This window comes from Humulus lupulus, chromosome 2 (genome assembly GCF_963169125.1).
Source record: "Humulus lupulus chromosome 2, drHumLupu1.1, whole genome shotgun sequence".
Lineage (NCBI taxonomy): Eukaryota > Viridiplantae > Streptophyta > Magnoliopsida > Rosales > Cannabaceae > Humulus > Humulus lupulus.
Genome location: NC_084794.1, coordinates 64755902 through 64772122, shown reverse-complemented (window position 1 = coordinate 64772122; position 16221 = coordinate 64755902). Strand labels below are relative to the sequence as shown.

Genomic DNA, 16221 nt, shown 5'->3' with positions numbered 1-16221 from the left:
GTCTAATCAGTGAAAATCAAATGCACTGATCTAATATTATGACTCATTCTTTTGAGCATATAATTTTAACTATAATTCACTGTGACATAATCACTATAATTGTAACTATCCATATGTTCGAGATTTTATAAATGTTTGTATTATTTCAATAATTATGTAATAAAGCAAGTAAGCAACACATTTATCAAACTAAATTATTTCTACTACTTTTATTAACAATATAAAATTGTATTACATGTCCAACATAGTGTTATAAGGGCATAAAACCCAACATTTTTGTCTTTGACAAAAAAATTTGAGGAAGAGAATTTGAATTCATAATTTTTTTGACAAAATTTGAATTCATAATTTACCCATACAAAAATTTGATTTTTTTTTTTAGAAGTTACGTTTATTAATTCAATAAATAGTACAGTTTTTATTTACTTTTATGCGGATAGCTTTTTCGTTTTATCAAGGCTATAATAATTTTTTTACAAAATATTGTTAAAACGACATCATTTATTTTCTACACTTTACTGTCGTTTTTTTTATTTTTGTAGATACAAACTTGTAGTTGATCATTCGTTTCGTACTTAGCACCCGGTTTTATACAATGCCAACTGTTTGCATTTGGATTTTTATTATTTTTGAGGGTGGTTAAGTAATTTGGTTAGTAAAATAATCAAACCATTTAATAGCATAACCCTCCAGCCTTCTTGATGGTAGAGTGCCTCACACCTTGCCTCAAGGTAAAAGGTTCGAGGGTTGTAGAGAAGGAAAAGAAAGAAAAAAAAAATAGGTATTCTATAATACCTTCTTTTGCACCACCTAGCTATCTTTTCTTTCTTTCTTTTCTCCTCAAGGTAAAAGTTTCCAAAATCATCAAGGTTTTTGCATCTAGATAGATGGCTTTGAAATATGAGATTCAAAATCTAGCCATGTGTGTGCAACATTGCTGTTCAACATTTTGTGCAGCATCTACCATAAAGAAATATATTCTGAATAAAAATAAGGAAAATTTATATTTACAAATAGCTAAAGTCTCAAAAACCAGGAAGCTAAACAATGACATCTCGAAAGTTTCTTCTTTTTTGGCTTGGCATACAATGAAAAACATTCACCTACGAGGACAACAAGACATATTTGATCTTAAAACCTAGAATTTTCATCAGGGATGAAAAAATCGAAGGTAACATCAACAGAGCCAGATGCTTCTCCATTGTCCTTGTAATCAACATTTGTTATGGTCCCATAGTCATCCACAGCTTGATACTCAGGCTTAACACGCTTTACTGGGACTGTGACTGAGTACACAGTGCCCAAATCCGTATCTGTTGAGACACTAAGCTGAACTTTATCCTGTGAATCTATCTCCACAAAATCAGATAGAGCTCCCACAATGTTGCTCACAATCTTCTGCTTCGCCTCATCGCTTACAGCGCATCGATCAGAGAAGAGTATCATCTTCAACCGTTGCTTAGCGATATTTGCAACACTTTTCCTTTTTGTAGTTGGTGATGGGAACAGTATCCTCCATGCCAAGTTCAAGCGCTCAAAAAATTTCATATTCACAGCATTGAGAATAAGATTTTCGGTCTCTTGAGTTGCAGGTTCTGGTGAAAGATTATTGTTTCTAGAAACACCAAATGACTGGTGATAATGGCACTTTAAATTGTTCCCTTCCAGATCTAAGCATGGCCATTTGAAAAGGACCTTGGAATTAGTAGATAATCCACCATTTAAGCCTTTAAATGCTACCTGCATAATGGAAAACACAGCATCAAAACGTGGGAAAGAAACATATAATTGGGGCAGTTCTAGATATAAAAACAATGAAAATGATCCCCAATTAATATGTCAGGAATGCGATTTAAATCAGACCATTTTTCTCAAAATGTAAAATTTATTGCATTACTGTTATAGTTTCCCATATTTAGTTATTACTTTTTTTTTGGAAAAGGACCTGAATTTTACCAAGAACAGCGGTTGGGAAAGGAAATGTGCATAAAACTTTCTATTTCTCTTCAAATGAGGGAGTAGCTTTACTAACCCATTTTGAGAAAGTTCTAGGCATCTTGTATTATTTTACTTCCCTATCCATTTTAGATTTACATTAGATGATAGTGAGGCAGTAAAGGCTGGGATTTCACCGGAAGACAAACACCAAGTAGAAGAAACAAAACAGATACCCAATAAATCCTACTTCGACAAAAAAATTTAACAAAGATTTGAAAAATGGCAAGTTATGGTCGACGAAATTAAAGGCCAATTCCAGAGATATTTTAAGAATATGCGTAAAAAAATCCAGGAATTTCAGCTGAAAACTAAATGAAAACGAAAGCGAAACCTGGGAAGGCAGAAGTGAGTTTCCCAAATTGTGGTGCTTGAAAGGATAAGAAGACATTGTTGCAGAGACCCTCAAATCTCCAGACACCGCCATAGCTTTCTCCTTCTGTACCACACTATTTTTGTTTCAAGATCTTAGGGAGTTGTGGAGCTGCGTGGGATGGGTAGGTTAACACAATTGCAGAAGACGAAGTGAAGAAGCTCCAGCGAGGGTATATTCGTAATTAAAGAAATGGCTTATGTAGTTTGGACTGGGCATCGGTGGAATAATAACCGTTGATATTGAATGATGACGAAGTAACGGATTTTTATTTTTTAACAAAAATAAATAAATACGTCGTTGTTTATGGCCAGTTATTATTACATAAATTTTTTTTAAAAAATTATGGTGCTGTTTAACACTTAAAAAAAGATTTTTATTTCCCTACAAAAAAAAAAAGTTTTTTATTTAATTAATTAAAAAATTAAAAATTAAATATAAAATATATTTGGCAACTCAAATTTTATTTATTATTTTTTTAAAATTTCAATTAAAATTTATTAAATTTTGAAAATATAATTTTTTCATTTTCAAAATTTTTTTAAACCGTTTTTTACTTTTTCATTTTTTGTTTGCTCTTTTTCAAATCAACACTTCATATTTTTAAACAAAAATAAAATAAAAGTTATCAAGCACATTTATTATTTTTTATTTTTAAAAACAAAAAACAAAAATAGTTATCAAATATATTTTTATTTTTTAAAAATAAAAAAACAAAAATAAAATAATATTTATATTTTTGTGTTAAAAAATTTAAAAACAAAAATTTTACCGGACACAACCTATATCGTCGCTTTCTGTGTTGTAGTTTCGGTGTGCTTTTAAGTTAATTTTGTTTTGTCTTATTGTCTTTAGAAATATCTGTTCTTTTTTTAGGGTAAAATCTCATTATTTAGCTGTTGAATTTCAAAGGAGGTTATATTACATACACTTTATTTATTTTTATTTTTCTGAAAAAATATACACTTTAATTTAGAAAAATAATTATTAGAAAATTTTTGAGTAGTGAATATTTTTAATGTTATCGATAAGTAGTTTTAGTGTTTTAGTGTTTTTGGTATATGAATAAGTTGTAATGTTATGTTTTTTAAATAATAGTAAATAATGTATTTACATGAAAACTCTCACAAAATTTTAAGAAATTATAGATAATTTAAAATAACCAAATTAGGATTTAAATATCTTATTGCACACGTGTATAAATATTAAAATAAGCATTCGTGTAATAAATTATTTGAATATTGATTTCGGCATCCTAAATTATTCAGATTTTCTTGAAAATTTGTATGTGGTCTCATGTAACTATATTATGCATCGTCATTTAAAAAAAATTTAGAATTGCAATTTATTTATGTACTAAAAATATCTATAGATAGTGATTAAAAATAATCACTACAAGTGTACCCATAATTATTTTATCAATCAATTATGGGTTTATACATTTTTAGACCCTGTATTTTGTTCTATTACCTGTTTGAACCCTGTATTTTGACAAATTATTTTTTTGACCCTATATTTTATAAAATGGTTAAAATAGAATCCTAAACCCGATTTTGATCAATGTTTTCTCAACTAAAATCACAAATAATTTACCAAACTAATAATTCAGAATAAAAATAAAATCATTCTGCTTAAAAATTGTATTGTTATATTCAATTTTTTTTTCATCAAAATTGAGTTTGGGGTTTTATTTTAACTATTTTACAAAACATAGGATCTAAAAAGTAATTTGTCAAAATACAGGGTACACATAAATAATGTGACAAAATACAGGATCAAAAAAGTATATACCCATTAATTATTCTTAATTTTTGTGATATAATTATCCTTAATTTTACTATGACTTTTTCCTCTCACGCAACACCCTCGAAATCTCATTCTGTTACGACAATTGAGTTTTTTTTAGTGTAATACCTCTCTTAGTAGTGAATTTTAAAAAAAAAAACATAGATCAATTTAAAAATTGGTGTAAAATTTTTTCTTTTTCTTAAAAAAAAAAAAGTAGTTCAAAGACATTGTTTATACATAGTTTTTTATTAAAAAAAAAACAATTCATTTGCGGTTGTTTTTGGTTAAAAAAATCAGTAAAAGCCAATAATAATAATAATCAAAGTAGGATTATGTGTTATCCACATTCAGATGTTTTTAATGGTAGTTAAATTACATATATACGTAATTTAAGCATTTGATTTTGAACAAACTTCACTGGTCTCAAAATATATATTTACGAGTGGTTGTTTGAATTGTTCAGTGCCTTAATTTGTGGGTTTTGCTAATCAACTTGTTCTTGTTGTAGTATTGCTAACCCAAGCTCGGAGATGTAGGAGACAAGTAAATCGGAGATGTTGAGTAATGAATTGTTGTTTTAACAAAAATACTAGAATACACCAAAAAAGTGGTTCTACACTAACACGTGAGAATTTATTGTTACACTACTATAAATATAGGTTTTTTTGTTTTTTTTTTCAATTTTAAAGAAAAAGTATTGAGAAAATATTTGAATGAGTCTAAAATATCACATTTAATATTTACGTACTATTTTATTGCAATTTTAATATTTGAGGCGGGAATTTTTCTCCGCAGTTCTTTTAGTAAAAATTTCTTTTCTCTGTAGTTTTTTCTAAAGAACCGCGAAGAAAAGACCATTTTCCCTAGGGGTGAGCATCTAAACCGACAAACCGCGGTGACCGACCGCACCGCAAACCGCGGTGTCAAAACACTACAACAAATTCTACTTTCAATGACTCCCTACAATGTCTTACACCATTGGTGTAAGACATTAAAAATTAGAAGGGATTTTAAATGGCTAATGGTGTAAGACATTGAAAGTGCATATTAATGGTTACAATTGGAAGACATTAAAAATAGTGGAAGACGTTGGAAATAGGCTGGTAGTGATTTATGGGTACATCCAACGTCTCCCACTGGGAGACGTGGGACACGTGGCACGTCTCCCAGTGGGAGACGTTGGATGTCTCCACTTATAAATCACTACCAGCCTTCTTCTTCCTCACACGAACCCGAGAGCAAACCAGAGAGAAGAATTGAGCGATTTGGGGCTGCGTTTTTAAGGTTCTAAGGTAAGTTTTTTTTTTATTTTCTTGATTTTTAGTTAATTATTTTGCAAATAAATTATAGGTTTTGCATTAGGATGAGTAATATACATGATTTTGTGTTAGTTTTACATTTTTATGCATTTTTTTATATACATTGTATGTTTTTGTGGTTTTTCAATGGAAGTTTTTAGGGATTTATGATTTTTTAGTTTTTTTTTTTAATTTAACCTATCACATTGTATATATTTCATTAGAGTATATATGTTCATGATTTTTTTAAATTTTTATCAATTTTTATTTCGAAATTTAGATATATTTTTGTATATTTGAATTTTTTTTTAAATTGTAACTATTTTGTTATATCAATAGTTATGTTAAAATAAATTTATTAAATAATTTATAAAATAGAAATATATTAAAATTTTTATGTTTTTGTTTATTATTAAGTTTTTAGGTTATGAAATTTTATATTGATTTTTTGTTGAAGTTATAATTAGCGGCACATTGGGATTTTTTTTATTTGTTTACCAATATCATTTACTATTATTAGATATTTAGTGATATTTGTTTAGTAATGTTTAACATATTAATTAATTTAATTTCATAGGTTGTGATTTTTGTGGTGAGATTTTAGAGAGTATTTTGCATCAAAATTCCAATATCAATCACACATTTGAGGTAATTAAGTTTCTAAAATTACAATAATACGTTATATATTGCTAGATATTTAGTGATGTTTTATTTATTATTTATTAATTTAATTTTATTGGTTTGTGGATTTAATAGCGAATTTGATTACTAAGTGAAGTAACTTTGCTAGCTTTTGGATTAAAGATTGCAAGAGGTACATATATATTCTCTTACTTCTACTTTTAATATTATTAAACAAATGTTAGAGGAGTTTGAATATCTTAAATATTCATCCATAGTGAAGTAGGTTCTGAGATTAAAATTGTGTGCTGCGGTGATAACGGAAGGTTGAGAACTTGTGTGTATTAGTGAAGTAGGTTCTGATAAATTTTACTGTGTGCTGCGGAGCTATAAGGAATAAACTTATTGTGTGTTGTTTGAATTGTTTGTTTTGCTATTCACATGCAGATGGTTAGGTCACTATTATAGGGGAAATGCTGCCCGATTTTATCTAGGATAATAAACAATTAGTTTTATATAGACATTCTATAAGGAAGAAACTTATTGTATGTTGTTTGAATTGTTTGTTTTGATATTCACATGCAGATGGTTAGGTCACTATTATAGGGGAAATGCTGCCCGATTTTATCTAGGATAATAAAAAATTAGTTTTATATAGACATACAACTTTATCACGTGCTTATTTAGTGTTGTTTCTTTTCTTTTCCATAGACATAGAAGAATATATGGATAAACAGTGGATGTCAGCAAATAGGTTATCTGCGGAATTTAGGAACGGGGTTGATTTGTTCTTAAGGTTTTGTTCGGAAAATGTGAAAGACCCAAATTTTACTTATTGTCCATGTCTTAAGTGTGGAAATGTTAAAAAGATGGATCTTAAAAAGATTAAAGAACACTTATATTTCAATGGGATCGACAAGAGTTACAGAATTTGGTATTACCATGGGGAGATAGCTCCGATTGCTCCATGTGGTACAACAAGGTCGCCAAAATAAGTTTTTATTTGTCAATCCTAATATCGTCGCCACTCAAGGGAGTTCATTCGACGATCGTGTTCAGAATCTGTTCAGACGTTGCAATGACGTAAAATCAAAAGAACAAGTTATGCTTGTCCCTTGGAACCATGGGTAAGTTTAAAAAGTTGTCATTTTTCCGACCCATATCAATAATTTCATTGTTTAACATTTGAGCTATAATTTTTTTGTTTTTCTTATACAGTGAACATTGGATGTTGCTTATTTTGGCACCATACGCATATCATGTTTATTGTTGTGATCCGGTGAATTCAGAGCTAAATAACCGTGAGGAGATTGTATCAGTGATCGTCAGCGCTTTCAATCTTTTTTTCTCTATGAATCTTCCTGATGTCGAGATCCCTGATACTCTACGCATTAAGCAACCTCAGGTAAGTAACTTTAGCAGAAATTTTTGAACATTTATAATAATTAAGTAGAATAATATGTATGCATTTTTTTAAAAAAGTTTCAATTTAATAATAAATTACTCATATTTTTAAATAATTAGTGTCCACACCAACCGGACAATGTGGCATGTGGATACTACTTAATGAGGATGTTGAAGGATTTGATTGAGCATGCGAGTCCTGGGCATTACTTGAGAACGGTATTATTAATTAAAATTTACAAATTATTTTTGAAACTATAAATGTAATCAAATAATTAATTAATATATTTTACTTTATATTTCTTGCAGCTAACAAGCACATCATATACAGAGGCACAAATTGATGAGTTGCGACAAGAATGGGCGACATATATGTTGCCGATAATCCAAAGTTACCGACCTCGTTGATAGGTTTTTTTTTTTAATTTTTTAACTCTTTCTTCATACACAATGCAATATTTGTTCATTTTGAATATTTCTAACAAATATTGTATTTCTTGTATATATCTAACAAATATATTTTTTTCTTCCAATTTAATTTATTATTAAATTAATTTAAATTTAGATTAAAATAATTTAAATTTAAATTAATATTATTTCAATTTAATTAATTATTAAATTAATAATATTAAATATTAAATTAATTTAATAATATTAAATTAATAATATTAAATATTAAATTAATTAATATTAATTTAATAATTAATTAATATTAATTATTCAATTTAAATTAATAATATTAATTATAAATTTATTTAATTTATTTTTTTTAAATGTGGGAGACTTTCAATGTCTCCCATTAGGAGAGGTGGGAGACTTTCAATGTCTCCCAATGGGAGAGGTGGGAGACTTCCCACGTCTCCCAATGGGAGAGGTGGAAAGTCAACATTTGACTTTCCACCTCTCCCATTGGGAGACGTGGGAAATCACTCACCTCTCCCAATGGGAGACGTGGGATGTCTCCTATGGACTTCCCACGTCTCCCATTGGGAGAGGTGAGTGACTTCCCACGTCTCCCAATGGGAGAGGTGGAAAGTCAACATTTGACTTTTCACCTCTCCCAGTGGGAGACGTGGGAAGTGAGGCACGTCTCCCAACGGGAGACGTGGGATATATACCTACAATGACCCCAGCAACAACGTCTCACTAAGTGAGAGACATTGTAGACTTCCAATGTCTCCCCATTAAAGTCATAAAACATCTATTTTGTTGTAGTGAAAGTGTAATGGTTCGGTATAGTTTGTATTTGAGCTAAACCGTGCGGTGCGCGGTTTGGCAGTGTGAAATTTTGGTTTGCACCACACCGCACCGCATACTTACAAATATATTTAAAAAAATAAACTTTACATATATACCATTTTTTATAGTTACCCAATATGGGAGACTTGTATATTTTTTTTGTGTTTCACTGAACTTAATTGATAACTTGTGATGTTGTTTAGAACTTATTGAGGATTTGTTACGAACTAAGGATTTAGTATTTTTTTTAAAAATTTAAATTTTGTTATGACATATTTTTTAACACAAATCGTGGAAAACTGCCCAAACCACACTGCAAAAAATGGTTTGGTTTGGTCGGTTTGGTGCAACCAAATCACACCGCATGGTATGTTCTAGTTACTAAACCGCATTTGTGACTTGGTATATTAAAAAGTGTTCAAACCGTCCAAACCACACCGTGCTCACCCCTAATTTTCCCTGCAAAACAAACCAGATACCTATTTCCCTGCTCATTTTTCATTTGACATACACGAAAGAGAATGGCTCAGCCCTTCGTCCCCAGCCACGGTAAAGTCAATTTTCACAATTTTTCATTATTTTTTCTTCTTCATTTTCTTGCATATTTATGCTTTAAATCATGTAAATATACATAATATTGATTTATTTTTTGGATTTTAGGGCAAAAATGAAGAAATATTCAGTGAGTTTAATGAAGTTTCAATGTATGTTCATAAGGTGGTTTTCAAGCTTTTTTCTAACGTTCTTTTTAACGTTTATAGAGGATTGGAAGAAATTTTCATTATTCAAAACATATATTGATTACTAAAACTTTACTTTTTTTTAATATATATTTCAGTTTTTGGGTATTTATTTACCTAATTTAGTAGTTTTTTAATAATGTTAATATTAATTATATTAAATCTTTAAAATGTATTGTATTTTACATTATTTTTTATATTATAATATTGTGTTGACGCCGTTTTTCGTCAACTTAAAATGTAGAGCAATTAAACAATAAGAACTATGGCGCAGATGAATATTACAGTAGAACAACAAGAATTTTACGTGGTTCAGTAGTTAACTCTGCCTAGTCCACGAGTCTATTTTAGTAAGACTTTGGAGTTTTCTGGAGATCCTTCAGGGATGAATTCTCCAGAATTTCTCTCAAGATATCAAAAGATCCGTCCTCTACAAATGTTCATGAACTCTCTATTTATAGGGAGTTTTTAGAGTTCATTCCCACATATTTTGGGAAGATACTCATGTTTATTAATGAAAATAATGATATTAAATTTGGTGACTTCTATTTACAAGGAAAAGTCTCCTGAAGACCAAGAAACGTGTAACAAAATCGTTAATATCCCTTTAATGTAGGGACGTTACAACAATAAATATCTTTAAATGTTCAGAGAGCGTTACATCAGATGACTCATCACATTCTTCGAGGTCGGGAAACAGCATCAAGTCAGTCGAGGTTTACGGATGAGTCAGGAACCAGCCGTCTTACTCCAAGGTTAGCTTGGAGCAGATAGATACTCGAGGCTATTACACTTCGAGCTTGTACTCTTTTTAAGCTCGGGTTATCTGACCCGGAGACACCCGATATCAGATATTTCCCGATGTTAAGTTCTTTCGAGGTTACATATCTTCGAGGTTGCCGCCTTGCTTCGAGGGTTTGACATCTGGACCACAAACATGCGCTTTAGATATCACGAGCTCACACCTGACGAATTCAGCTTTCGAGGTTGCACTCTCAGGTCTCGAAATCTGGGTGTAACATTTTGCCCCCTCAAAAGTATTAGTTCGAATCCTATGAGAAGGAAACTTTGAACTACTTCCTTCGGGAACCGTTCCGTCACACACTTGAATATGGACACGCGTCAGTTGGGTATTGCTCACTCAAGTTACTTGAGTGCCTTGGAACTCTGCCCATGATCGTTTGCCTGCCAACTTTATGGTACATCATGTCATTTGTCCCTGGCCGTCAGATCTGATACGGAATCTGGCCAATGGCCCAAATTAACCCAACCTTTTTTTAAAATTTTTTTTTTTGAAGGCCTATAAATATATCCTTGTTCGTCCTCTTCATTTTTCCTTCTACGTTCAAATTCTTAGAGAGAAAGAAAGAAAAGACCAGACCCTTCTTTGCCCAGTTCTTGCATGTTTTCCAAGCCGAGAAGACAAAGCAACGTTGTACTCTTCGACTCAGTGAGATCGCACTTGCAACTACTCATACAATCATCCATATCTCTATTTCCTCTGATCACATTGTGTAAGTTTTTGGTACATGGATTCTTTGCATTTTATACATATATATATTTTTTTGTTTCACGTATGTTTATGCTTCTATTGCACCGTGGGTACTAGGATTAGGGTGGTTCGACTGATAGACATTAGACTCATACCCAGTTTTTGTGAAAAAGGGTCAAAAAATGGTTCCTTTTTTGGGTTTTCAAAAATTTAGAAACCATATCTTGCACACCAAGATATCAGGTACAAAATCAGGGTTTTTTAAAGAATGCACGATTCCCAAAAATATCACATTTTAGACAACCGCCACCTTTTTTCCCTAATACTTTGGGATTTCCCATAACATATCCACCTTCTTTCCTTTCGGTGGAAAACACGCTTTGAGATTGGTCTCATCCTTTGGATCGAGCTTGCCTTGTAGCCTCGATCATTCGAGCTTAGGTACTATTTGTCCCTTAATTTCTTGTTCGCTTGGCCCTCACCCTTTTACTTTCTTGTTAGATGTCGCAGAGTTCAGGAAAGTGGTGGGGATCAAAGCTCGCAATTCCTTACTCACCAGTAACTTCGAGCCCGGAATCTCCTTTCACTCGAAACCAACGCTTAATTCGGGAGCACGAACTGAGGCGTGAGCAAGAGGACACTCGAGACCACTTCCGACGTCAGATAGACGAGGTCGAAGAAGGGAAAAGGAAAAGACTAAGGGTCACCCTTCATCCAGATCCGGACACCGAGCCTAGACCGATTCCTCTCGACCCTACGCTTAAGGTGACAATCGCCTTCAAGCCTGGTGATCTTCAGTTTTCACTGATGGGGGAACCCTCTACCTCGCAGCCAAGGAGAGAATTTTTCGAGGCCGAGCATTACTGGAGCTCGGTTACGTCACTAGGCCAGATAACCGATATTTTGGCCTTTCACAGCATAGGACTATTAGGCTCGCTAAGGTGTCGAGCCCCGACCTCCCATGAGCGGAGTTGCCGCGCTCCAGGAGATGGAAATTCTGACAGCAAGCTGAGATACGCAGCTTGGAGCCAGGAGCATATGAAGGCAGGGGTGGTACTACCCTTGAAGTCTTTTTTCAAGGACTTCACAGATTTTGTTGGGCTGGCTCCTTTCCAGCTCAACACCAATTCTTACAGGGTATTGTCTGCCCTGAGGTCTCTATATCACGAGTTGAAGTGGGTAGGACCTTCACCAGAGGAGATTTTATATCTCTTCTGCTTGAAAAGAAATCCCTCCCGAGCTCGGGGAGGGGACGGCTTCTACTACCTCTCAAGCTATCCAAAGGAGAAGAAGATGTTCGAGGATCTTCCCAATCATCCTCCTGACTTCAAGAAGGCCATCTTCTGGACAGATGGTCTAGCCCCATCTCGATTCTATTCGTTCAGACGGATTCGTAAGTATCTCAACCTCCTTCTTTTTTGTGCTCGAACTTTGTTTTTAGGCTCGTGCTTAGCTGAAATGTGCTTGATTTTCCAGCCAACTATCATCGCCCTACTCCCACCAATGAGATGAGGGAGTACAGAGAGACTCTGCTCCAGCTTCCCTATAGCAAGAGGTCCCTCTCCTACCTCCTTCATGAAGACAAGCTCCGGGCGTGTGGGCTCTTAGGGGAGGATCAATCTACATCAGACTAGTCCAATAAAAAATACGACCGGTGGGAGCTCGTGCCTCTACCAACTGGCAACCTCCCCTCAAGGAGAGATGCGAGGCCTCCATCTCCAGCTCGTCATAGGAATCCACAATCGGGGAATGTGGCCAACGACGAGGCCTCAAGCTCGGGCTCAGATGAATAAGGTACAATCATCCTTAGCTCGAATATGTGGTCCCCCTCACTACTAAAACATAGAACCGATAGATTAATATTGTGTGAGGACGATAGGAACCATTTTTATGTATGGTCTTGGGTAGATGAGAGGGAACATAGGTTCGATAGCTGGCTTGGGAAATACGACACCATGTATAGCCTGAACGAGGATGGAACGAAATAGCAGTCCAATACGGGACTAACAACTATAGGGACCTTTCGAGGTTGACATCCACCTATAGGGAAGGTACTCCCCCCGCCTCTTCTGAAGATGGGGAATTTCGTGGTCGCCGAGCACAAGCTTGGGGGAGAGTTCCAGTTAGGTTTCTCTCCACTTGGCTTTTTATCCCTTTTGTCCATATCATGTTAAATTATTTTGTTTTTGGGGTAGCTCATAATGTGGTGTAAATGTGCAGGTCAGATGGACTCCGACCTTGAAAACATCCTTGAGAGTAGTGGGGCCAAAAGAAGCAAACGCCCGAGAGGCTCACGGAAATCTGAGTGTCCCGCCAAGGTCCTCAAGAAGACTAAAAAGACACCTCATCCACCAGCTCCAGCTGCTATGAAACCGGCTGCAGAGCTGACTCCTCAGGTTGAAGCGTCCACTACGGTCGAGCTCTAACCCCCTCCAATCATGGTTCACTCAACACTCGGCCCACCTCCAAAAAAACCTTCAGCTTCCACAACACGCAAGTTGTCAGTTTCTACTCACGTCGATGAGTATGTAAGTGACAATGCTGCTGGATCCCATGGGGCTACACTTGGCTCGGACATCCTATCCCGAGTGGGTCAGAGCTTTAGTGGCTTCGACGCCTCACATTGGCAGCTTTTGAACAACGCCCGAGACTGCAATACACTTTATGAGAAGAGTGTCGAGCTTACTTGTAATGCCCCGAAATCACCGATGTGCTTAACGGCATGAGTAGTAGGCCAGGAGGGCCATACTTGCTTAATTATGTTATTAATTGATTAAATGCATGTATATGTTGATTATATTATGATATGATGTAAAATGCATGCATATGAGTCCATATTTACAATTACAGGGGTGTGATGATAATTTGGCCCGTTGAGGGTAATTTGTGTATTTGGGTGCATGATATGATTTGTGAATGAGATTCTATTATTATGGAGATATATTCGAGCTAAGAAACATGAGACGGTTATTTTTAGTGGATTAGCGGTTTTACCATAACGGGATCAATTTTGGGGTAATAGAAATGTTCATTTGGTGATAAATTGGGAATATTTGAGATCAGGGTGGAATTCTGGAGGTTTTGACTATAATTTCCCCGGGGGTATTTTCGGGACCCCGAGCATTAGGTTTTATTTGAGGTTACTTAAGGTTGAAGTAGCTTATCAGATAGAACATACGATAGAAAACCTCTCGTTTCCCTTTGTTAGTTCGTTTTCGCCACCCGGAGCATATTTGACGAAATCTTGAGTTCTAGGAGTCAGAATCGAGTGAGGATCGAGGCATAGCGATCCTAGGGAAGATTAGAAGCTTCTTAACCAAAGGTTTCGACGGAAAATAACCCAATTGAAGGTAATCGAAGTTTAAGTTTTGAGTTTTTCCGAGTTTCTAAGCTTTGAATTGATTTTGTGAATTGTTGAGTTTTCGGTTCGTTCGAGCCTTGGGTTTTGAGGGTTTTGATGCATGGGGAAGCTTGGGAACTTTGTTTTGATGATTGGGGAATGTTTAGGTATGTTTTTGGAAGCTTTGGAGTGTTGGAAACGCGTTTGGGAATGGCCCGGGGTTGGGGGCCGCGGCCCTAATCTTGAGCGTCGCGGCCCTATTTCGAAGAAGCAGGTGTCAGGAAATTGGCCTTGCTGGGCGCCGCGGCCTAGGCCACAGCCCTACCCTCAGAGAACCCTGGGGGCCGCGGCCCAAGGTGCTAGGGCCGCAGCCCTTGCCCTGTTTTCGCCCCGTTTGCTCGTTTTGACCCCGGGAACCTAGTTTTAGGCCTTGGGAGTGTCCTTACTACTTGGATTAGTTTGGATTGATCTCTTGGAGGCTAGATAATGGTTTGAGAACCCTTGATTATCATGATTATTTATGGTATCCCATATGTGTTGTGATTAGGTAACCGCTAAAGGACTAAAAGCTAAACCATTCTCAAAGGTTGTTCTTTTGTTCATTCTAGCTCGAATCAAAGGTAAGAAAACTGCACCCAAAGTGTGACATGCATGGATATTTGTGAGGCATGTTGATTGTATAAATATGGACATGGATTGAGTACAGAATCGACAAAAGTGTTAGTATCAGCTGTGAAGCTGTGACTTATTTGTCAGGTTCGGCAGTGATACTGGACACAGGTCAGGTAGCGCTGACTTATCTGTCAGAACGGCCTTAGCGTGAATCACGCAAGCCAACAGAGATTAGATCTAATCGACTACTAGCATTTAATGACTCAAGGAGCATTAATGTCTGACCGACCCTGAGGGTCGATGAATAAACAGAGCTTGGAGGCTAGTGGCTTACCTAGCAGCCACTCTCCTGCTAGAAAACAGAGCTTGGAGGCTAGTGGCTTACCTAGCAGCCACTCTCCCGCTAAAAAGAGAGCTTGGAGGCTAGTGGCTTACCTAGCAGCCACTCTCCCGCTAAAAAATCATGTGTTGTTCATTTGCTTGTTTGAAAGCTTTATGTTCAGTGTGGTTATAATGATAATCATTTGATAATGTTTATGAAAAGTATTATGTTTTCTTGCTGGACTATGGCTCATGGGTGCTACGTGGTGCAGGTAAAGGGAAAGAAAAGCTCACTTAGCCTTGAGTGGAGAGCTGAAGTGGTGATGTGTACATATGCGGCCGCTTGACCACCACGGCCAAGGTGTTCTTAGAGGAACTAGGGGGTTTACCCTATTTTTGCGCTTAGGTCGGCGGGACTGTAAATCTTAAACTGTACTGACCATTTTGAACTGAGAACCACTTGTAAATGTTTTGCTTAGCTTTGCAGAGCAGTTTGTAACAAAATCTCCATTTCCTTTTTATTGGTTTTATACCTTAACTCGTTAATTACACTTAGAGCACGTTTTTGACCAAAGGACTCAGGCAACGAGTCAAATTTCCGGTCCACCGTTCACCGTAACTGTTCTGGGGTAGCCAGGTCGTTACATTACTGATGCAGTAACCTTTATTTTCTCGCTATCATCCGTATTTACACTTGGTCCATATGCTAATTTTGATTTCTTTGTGTGCCAGGCTCTTGCTGTCTCTGCTCAGCTCAATTATAAGCTGAACAACGAGGTCCACTCGAGCATGTCCTTTGCTCAGGAGGCGAAGGATCTCCAGGTAAAACTGAATGACGAGCTCAAGGAAACAAAAACTAAGATGGAGGTAGGGGCTGAGGAGCTAAAGGCCAAATCTTTTGAGCTTGAATAGCTGAATGCCCGACTCGCGGAGCTTGAAAAGGAGAATGCTCAGGTCAAGGAGACCAATGCCAAGCTTGAAGAAGAGAAGGCCGCCAC

At 35.4% G+C, this 16221-nt stretch overlaps 1 protein-coding gene and 1 long non-coding RNA gene across 2 annotated transcripts; one reads left to right on the top strand and one right to left on the bottom strand.

The window, feature by feature from the left end:
- Positions 1 to 961: 961 nt before the first annotated feature.
- LOC133817943 (cell division topological specificity factor homolog, chloroplastic) lies at positions 962 to 2569 on the bottom strand. Its single transcript, XM_062250595.1, has 2 exons — positions 2330 to 2569; positions 962 to 1740 (listed from the first exon to the last, which is right to left on the bottom strand). Exons 1-2 carry the CDS (start codon positions 2420 to 2422, stop codon positions 1132 to 1134), a joined length of 702 nt encoding a protein of 233 aa, XP_062106579.1. The 5' UTR covers positions 2423 to 2569; the 3' UTR covers positions 962 to 1131.
- Positions 2570 to 5866: 3297 nt separating this feature from the next.
- On the top strand, positions 5867 to 7036 carry LOC133816079 (uncharacterized). Its single transcript, XR_009885004.1, has 3 exons — positions 5867 to 6102; positions 6211 to 6268; positions 6793 to 7036. It is a non-coding gene; the product is annotated as an uncharacterized LOC133816079 (long non-coding RNA).
- Positions 7037 to 16221: the final 9185 nt, after the last annotated feature.

What these genes read in the sequence shown, in the direction of transcription:
- LOC133817943 (XM_062250595.1), bottom strand. Translation starts at nt 2,422, where the DNA reads ATGGCGGTGTCTGGAGATTTGAGGGTCTCTGCAACAATGTCTTCTTAT. An exon ending in ACTCACTTCTGCCTTCCCAG is followed by an intron (nt 1,741 to 2,329) that starts GTTTCGCTTTCG and finishes TCCATTATGCAG; the next exon opens with GTAGCATTTAAAGGCTTAAA.